A 7905-nucleotide genomic window follows, 5' to 3' on the forward strand; every position below is an offset into this window, starting at 1 on the left:
TATATGTTGAGATATTTTTGCTTCTTCCTTAAATGTGTTCAAGGGTGAACTGTTATGAAATTTTCTTCGTTTTGTATCAATTTTTGAGGACGAAAATTTTTATAAGGTGGGTAGAATGTAAAACCCAAAACCTTTGAAAAAGGGCTATCAATAGCTAATTTCAAATTCAGTGTTTCCGTAGCTTTAATTTCAGAAATTTCTTTATTAAATAAAATTAAAGCAACTTTTGATTTATTGAATTTTACTTTAGAAAATAAAAGGTTTAATTATATTATTTCTAATTATTTTGATTTGGGCATTTTACGGAAAATAATCTGTAAGATTGATGAGCAAATAGTATTTTTCTATATACAAATAGTGTTGGATTTAAATTAGGTTTCAATTACTATATTTTCCCCAATTTCATTTGAAATTACTAAAATGCCCCTAACACTAATTTTCAAAAATGAAACCCCAAGGCCTTCATCCTAGCAGCCGAAAACCCTACCCTGTCTTCCCTTTCACCTTCAGCAAGTTCACCAAACCTGAAACCCATAGTAGCACCCATGGTTCCTTTTCTTGTTCCGTGGAAGAAGAAAACAGAATCAGGAAAAAGGGGAGATTCGAGAGTGAGGGTTTCGCCACCATTGGAAGGAGGAGGCAGAGTGGGGACCACGCGCTACTGCCGTTGCCCAGAAACACGTCCGCTGCCGACTTCGCGGGGCTTGGGTTGCTGCGGTCGCCCTTCGCCGTGATGCCCGTCGGCGTCGTGCTTTCTTTGATCAGCCTCGCCGTTCTGCTTTCCATCAAGTCCATCCTGTTGCTGATGTTGCCGAACCAGACAGAGAAAGAGGGAGACTCTGTCGCGGCGTCATCGTGCCGGACCGCCGCGCGTGAGGAGCCGGGCTGTCGCTGCATTTCCCGTCGCAGAGGAGAGAGAGAGAGGTCGCGCGATGTTGAGGGTGGGAGATGCGGACCAGTGGCGCGTGCAGGAACGCGACCCACTACGCGGAGCTATCGATACCGTTTCTGCCACCGGCAAGCCTCGGTTAGCATCGCCGGAGCTTTCGCCCGTTTCTGTCGCTGGGGAACCTTACTGCCGTCACTGGAGAACCTCGCTGCCGTCGCCGGAGAACTCTTCCGGTAAGGGTTTTAATTGAGGTTTCTGCCATTTTAGATTTTGAGAAGGTTTTGATGCTGCGCGGTTTTTATAGATGACCCACCGGAGCTTCTGGCCGCCGCCGGAGCTGTTGCCGGGGCCGGTTCGAAATCGCAGCTGCTTCGTGTTGTTATTCCGAGCTGTTTATGCTGCTGCGAAAATGTGTGGGGCTGTGCTTTGAAGCTGCCTTTGATTTCGAGTTGAGGCAAAAAGAACTTATGAGGCGTTTGGATTATGAATTTGCATTTTGAGGTAGGGGCGCTTTCCAAAAACTATATTCTTATATACTGGAATTATTACATATGGATACTGATGCGAGTGGATGTGAGAAAAGTGATTTGTGGCTTAAATGCCGATTTTATGAATTTGATGATGTAGAATGGTTGAAGTGTTGTTTTGTTATGGGCCGGAATGGCTGTGTATGATTATGAATATTGGCTGGTTCTGGATTGAACCGTGAGCCGGAATGGCTATTTTTAAATTATTTTTCTCGATTGGTACTGCAGGAGCACATTCGAGGCATGGAAGGTCGATAAAGTTTTCTCTAACATATCGGGCTTGAAGAGGTATCACCGTCTTTTGATGATTGTACCTTTCTTCAAGGTCTTTCCACATATCTGCAGGATCTTTTAATGTGGGATATTCACTTTTCAATCATACGTCAACATGACGACAAAGAAAAATAATGGCTTTGGCTTTATCCTTCTGAGATGCATTATTTTCAGCCTTAATGATATCTTTAAGATCCATTAAATCAAGATGGATTTTAACATCTAGTATCCATGATAAATAATTATTTCCAGATATATCAAGAGCATTAAATTCAAGATGAGAGAGCTTCAACATAATAAAAATTTGTTATCTGAGTCTTCTTAAAAATTTTATCAGAGTCTCGTGCTGATAACGTGTTGTAAAATAAATATCAAATAAAGAAGTATAAATAGAAGACTCTAGTACTATAATTACTATCTCAATATAATAAAGATGATTAATATTGCTATTAATATTATATGTAAAGAGTAATAGAAAAGAGTGTTTAAAATACTTATAAAATAAAAGAAGAGAAAGAATTGTAGTAGAAATATAAAGAGAAGAGTATTTTATTGCAACATAAAAAGAGAATTGATTTCTTATTACTTGCTTGTGTATCGAAGCCTCAGCCTTATTCCTCTATTTATACTAGTAAAAAGATTCACTTTACAAATATTGGAAAAGCATGCACTCTTTAATATTTGTGCTTCCCAATAGAACTTCAAAGGAAGAATAAATCATGCTGAGTAGATGGATATGGACATCCATATCGTAACAATGTTGTTGATTGACAATGAATTCTAAAACGAAGAATACCAAAATTTTAATGTAAGAAGCTCTTACTAAATGCACGGAACAAATTCTGAAAACATTTCACCGTGTCCAAAAAACAATTACAATAAATATTTATACTCATGTCGATCTATTCTTTAGTTTTTTTAATCTGTGAATGTGCACAAATTCTAACAATAAATATTTTTAATCCTTTTTAATGTTATTTTTTATTCTATTTATTATTTAATAATGACAAAATATCAATTATTATTTATATGTTTTATTATATTACGTGAATTGAAATCCAATATACTATAGTTACATGATTTGAAATCCAACAAAATAAAACCTCATTAGATGAAATATCAATAATCATTCATCTCTCTTTTTTTACATAACAGGCAAGACTAAGCAGTTAAGTCTGTTAAAACTTAAAAAGAAAAGCCTTCAAAGACAGAAACCAGCCATAAGAAACTTTAGGATTTGCTTTCTTTCTGTTATAATCTCTTGATTTCTTCTTAATGTTTCTTACTTTTACAAGATTTAGAAAAGCATAATAAAAACAGATTTAATGATTTCAACTTTTGTTTTTACAAAATCTTGAAAACAAGAGATATTATTTTGTTAAAAATCAAAGAAACGATGTTCAAGTAAATTTGATCTGTTGCACTTATTTAAGCCTAAACCTGTTCTAGATTCCAACTGTGAACCTTTCAGCAGATTTAGTGTTCAATAAAACAATTGAACGAGCTCATCAATTTAAACTTTGAAGTAAAATGTCTTGTACAAACAATCCTCAGAGGCTCAACCATTAGTACATTTTGCCAGGAACATGATTCCACAAAATGCGCTGGCGCTTGTTCTACGGCAAAGAAAATAAAATGGCAAGAGCACTTCGCGAATTTCACCTCTAGCTTCCAAAATTGCTCTCTCCAACCTCGCTTCCGTCACAAGATATGGAGTTATTATTGACACTCGGTTCAGAGCTCGCTGTGCTGCTTGTGGCAAGAGGAGAATCAGAAACACCAGCTGCCTTGCTCTTCAAGGAACCACCGGATCTCACGCTGTACATGGAAGAGGCCGGAATGTTTGTTACGTGTGGCCGTATATTTCCCTGAAAGCTTCGTCTTATATCCTGCCAACAAAGAAAAGAAACCGGAGATAACTTGGTAACTGGCTTGCCTAATATGAAACAGACATAACTCAAGTAATCTTATTTACTCGTGTATTTTAGCAACACATGATTACCATATTTTCTTGCCATGTAGGAGTGAGTTACTTCTAGAGAGTGGCAACTGTTGGAAATTTATTATAATATAAACTTCTATTCTTGTCTAACTGTAATTATTCATAATTATTAATGATTTAATCTCATCCGTTAGTTAGATTAAAAGAAAATACACCTATAGAGATTGTCCTCTCTATGCCCATTGGTAATGCTAGGGAGACAAAAAATACAACCAGAACTTGCCTTATTTAGTATTCATTAATTGTCGCAACAATTAATAAATACTAAATAAGGCAAGTTATAGCTATTTTTGGCTAATTTTCTTTGGTTACCAAACATTTTCGTATAAACGACATTTTTCAATTTCTCTCTAACCAACAAAAAAACAGAGAAAAACTTCCATCATGATGAATATCTGAAAGGGGAAAGAGAGAGAAACCAATCCTAAAGTTCCCGGGTATGAAAATCACAACCTTCAAGATCTGCTTAAGTTAATTTTTTACAGCAACAACTCTCAATGTACTACTAATTTAGCAGTTATTTTAACGACACATGAAACAGAATGCATAAAGTTATGAACATACCATATGCCTCATTGCCATATCCAAAGATTTCTTTGAGAGTGTAGTTCCAAATCCAGAGCTACCAGAGGAAGATTTTCCATTAGAATTGTTGTTGGCAGAGTGATGATCAACATGCTTAGGAGGTGCCAATTTTCTCATGTTCACAACTCTTTCAACCATTTTTGTCCCAATGACAACCGGGCTATCTTCGTCGCCATCAGTGAAACGAGCTCTACTCAAAGCATGCAAGGAGCTCTGACCACTATAGGCAGACCCGGTTGAAGGCCGCCCCTTGGACGGCGCGCTTGACTGCCTTCTAGGCTTTTCATTGCTGGTAGCCTCGCCAGAAGATGATGGTGGTCTGGAACTAGGTGCTCCAGGCCTACTCCTCGTGACTGAAGCCGGCCTTTCAGGCAACGATGTTTTCAAATTCGGAGGAGCATCAAGAGAAAATCCAGGCATTTGTGAAGGCTCCCAAGGTCTAGACTTAACTGATGGTGAGATACCACGCGACTGAGCCGGATTCTTTGCAGCTGCAGGGCGTGCTTTTGAAGCAGAAGAAGGCCTAGTCGGAGGAGCAGACACACCAAGTGTCCTTGATGGGGTTGATGATCTAAGATTAGGTGTTGCTGATCTTTGAGAAGCCTTAGGAGCTGTCGAAGAAGATCTTGAATTTGGTGTTGAGGCCCTGGAAGTGGATCGAGTAGTAGGCGTGGATGATCTCACTGATGGAGCTGCAGGCTTTGCAGATGTTAAGGTGGCCCTGGAGGAAGGTGTGGAAGGCCTAGAGGTTTTAGTAGTAGAAGGTAATGTTGACCTTCCAGAGGGCGTTGAAGACCTCGAGGAAGCCGAGGATGGAGGCCCAGATGAGGAAGGCTTTTTGTTACTAGTGGTGGAAGAACCATGCCCTGGCATTGTTACATTATTCTTAGTGACTATATTGGACTTGGTTCTTGAACTAGGTTCTACTTGGATATTAGAAACCTGTAACATGATAATAACAAGAAAGTTGAACATATCAAATCAACTAGAGAAAGAAAACAGAATGTCTCAAATATTCATATGTGGAATTTTAAAAGATAACTTGTCAATTGAATTTGAGGTTGGTGCATCCAACCAATTGTTATGGTTTTGCAGCATACACAAATTAAGATAGATTAAATTGTTCATACACACCCTAGGCTTTAATGCCGTTGGACGAGTTTTATGAATCTCTGCTTCGCTCTTTACTGATATATGTGGTTCCTTTTCAAGAGTTGGAAAAAGAGGAGCATCTGGCGGCGAAAGAAGCCTAAAACAGAACAAACTTCTCGTCAGAACGATGGATGCCATTGCAATGGACACAGATTATAATGCAACAAAAATCCAGAAAATATGAATGAGTCATATGTGATTATATTATTCAGTTTAGACAATTTCAGCATAGCAGAGAAGTCCAAATTTACATAAGAAGCAACTTGGTGTGTTGCAGACAAAGAGAATACAATTGTTTTTCCACTTCTTAAGGTTTCAATTTTTGAAATCAGCAACAATATGAATATTTTGAAGGAGTATATTTGAAAACTAAAGCTTGATGCCAACTTAATTCTTTTGGAGGATCAGAAAAGGTACCAGAATCAACTTTGATGTTAAAATTAGAAATCGGAAATTTCAAGTTATACCAACACCCAATCATATATTTTCATGTAGATAAAAGTAGTTAACTTTCCTTAACAATGTATGATATTAAACTGATGATTGAAAGAAATTAATTATGAACCCTTCATCATGCTTGAATAATGATAAGAACAAAGACAATTAAGGTTTAAAGCATAAAAAGATATCTCAAGTGGGGACTGCTCAAAAACAAAAACAAAAAGAAAACAATCATACACTTTTATCATTCTAAAAGCCAACTTATGAAATAATTATCTGCAATTTTTATATACTTCTCATCTCATTATTTTAACTACTTTCAACTAAACTAGCACACCATTTTGATTTACTATCAGTTCCACACCAGATCAGCTATAAAAATAGTGGCCCACAAGAAAATTAAGGTTTAATTAAAATTCCCTTTTGAATCCAATTATAATAATCTACAAGATCTAGATACTCTCATATGAGTATGACTCAAATTAAACAATTAACAAAAAATTAAAAGACCCAATTTACCAATCATAATCAGACTTATCATTCTCCGAATTCAAGAACTCTTCAACCCCAGTCTTCCTAGGAGGCACTGAAGATACGATCCTAGAAATGGTAGAGTTCTCTCTACTGGATTCTGCAGTGAACAAGAACAGCATAAGCTCACATAATAAAGCACCATGAAAAAAGAAAAGGGGCGTGTAAAAGAAAAAGAAACTTACCCAAATTGGACAAATCAAGTTCCTCAGAATCTTGGAGAAAGAGCAGGTTGTTCTTCTCATTCTCCTTCTCCTTCCTCCTCATCTCAAGGAACAAGGCAAGTTCCTCATCTCTCTCCTTCATCACCATCACCTCAGCTTCTAGAAGCCTCTTCTGATGTTAAAAACAAGAACTCAGAAGATCACACCTTTGATTATCCCCTCAAGCACCAAGTTCCAAAGTTGAACTCTTTCAATCAGAACGATGAGCCAAAAGGGTATCACAAGGATCTAAGAATGAATAGATATGGTGTCAACACAAGTTGCCTTCAAAGTTCCAATAAGCTAAGAAACTCAGCAAGAGAGAGAGGTGAATCAATCAATCAATCAATCATTCAGATCACATGTACAAGGTAGATTGGTGTGTTGTGCTTTGAATGTGCTCGAAGATTTTGATCTTATGTTTGCTATGACAATGTTGGAAGCTGCGGTGGTGGTGGTTGTTGCTGCGTGCAACTTTGTCCGTAGTTGACTGTTTGGCATTCAGATGTTTGAAAATGGAAGACATAGACCAAAGATAAAAAAAAACAACACTAGACTAGATTTGAATTCAATTTATGCGGTTTATTTAATTGTTCTGCTGACATTATTATTTATTACATTAAGAAATTCGAAATGGGTTTTTCTTAATCTTCCTAAATCTATAATATTGAAATTTGAATTGGCATTAAAGTTGCTTCACATGTTTTAAGTTTAATGAAGTTGCCCCCTATTCGGGTAGAAATTCTTTTCTCTTTCCTATTACAAGGTATGCTTATATAATTTTTAGAATCATGAGAGTTATACAAAAAAAAATAAAAATAAAAAAAAAATAAAGTGACAATTAAATTCTTGAAAATGTTGACTTTGGACTAATTAGTCTTTAAAAATAATAAAAAAAGTATTAAGGTTCTTTAAGATAGCAAACGGTAGATATGTATATTCTTCTGTCAATTAATAGTGCGAAATGAAACAGAATTATCCATGTGTTTTATTATTTACAGTGGTGCATGTCTCATTACTGTTATATGAGCAGGAAAACGATGTAATTTTAGACAGCGAAGTATTTATTATCTTTTGAGTTTTCATATACCATTTATTAACTGCTCTCTATTTATTACAAATTCTATTAAAATAAGTGAAATTTCGCTACAAAAATTGTTATATACATGATTATCTTTCATAGATAGACACGTCAGTATAAACATCACCGTTAAGTTTTAGTTGATGAATTGATAGAAGGATCAAATTGATTTTTTTTTCGGGAACTAACTAGTCCGAAGTCGAAATCTTCTTAGACCTAAG

At 36.4% G+C, this 7905-nt stretch overlaps 2 protein-coding genes across 3 annotated transcripts; one reads left to right on the forward strand and one right to left on the reverse strand.

Annotated features, from left to right (window-relative positions):
• LOC107637916 lies at positions 821-1451 on the forward strand. Its single transcript, XM_021120199.1, has 2 exons — positions 821-1122; positions 1194-1451. Exons 1-2 carry the CDS (start codon positions 933-935, stop codon positions 1340-1342), a joined length of 339 nt encoding a protein of 112 aa, XP_020975858.1. The 5' UTR covers positions 821-932; the 3' UTR covers positions 1343-1451.
• Positions 3089-7208, reverse strand: LOC107639534 (proteoglycan 4). 2 transcript variants are annotated; one of them, XM_016343065.2, is made up of 5 exons: positions 6586-7189; positions 6389-6500; positions 5411-5525; positions 4256-5218; positions 3089-3578 (listed from the first exon to the last, which is right to left on the reverse strand). In XM_016343065.2, the coding sequence occupies exons 1-5, from the start codon at positions 6710-6712 to the stop codon at positions 3354-3356; spliced, it is 1542 nt and encodes a 513-aa protein (XP_016198551.1). In that variant the 5' UTR covers positions 6713-7189; the 3' UTR covers positions 3089-3353. The 2 variants fall into 2 exon arrangements, with proteins under 2 accessions (XP_016198551.1, XP_020977051.1); XM_021121392.1 differs by having other exon boundaries at positions 3435-3598; positions 6586-7208.

Source organism: Arachis ipaensis, chromosome B04, assembly GCF_000816755.2.
Source record: "Arachis ipaensis cultivar K30076 chromosome B04, Araip1.1, whole genome shotgun sequence".
In the NCBI taxonomy this organism is placed as follows: domain Eukaryota; kingdom Viridiplantae; phylum Streptophyta; class Magnoliopsida; order Fabales; family Fabaceae; genus Arachis; species Arachis ipaensis.

What these genes read in the sequence shown, in the direction of transcription:
- LOC107637916 (XM_021120199.1), top strand. Translation starts at nt 933, where the DNA reads ATGTTGAGGGTGGGAGATGCGGACCAGTGGCGCGTGCAGGAACGCGAC. An exon ending in GTCGCCGGAGAACTCTTCCG is followed by an intron (nt 1,123 to 1,193) that starts GTAAGGGTTTTA and finishes CGGTTTTTATAG; the next exon opens with ATGACCCACCGGAGCTTCTG.
- LOC107639534 (XM_016343065.2), bottom strand. Translation starts at nt 6,712, where the DNA reads ATGGTGATGAAGGAGAGAGATGAGGAACTTGCCTTGTTCCTTGAGATG. An exon ending in ACTTGATTTGTCCAATTTGG is followed by an intron (nt 6,501 to 6,585) that starts GTAAGTTTCTTT and finishes TGTTCACTGCAG; the next exon opens with AATCCAGTAGAGAGAACTCT. An exon ending in CAACGGCATTAAAGCCTAGG is followed by an intron (nt 5,219 to 5,410) that starts GTGTGTATGAAC and finishes ATCATGTTACAG; the next exon opens with GTTTCTAATATCCAAGTAGA.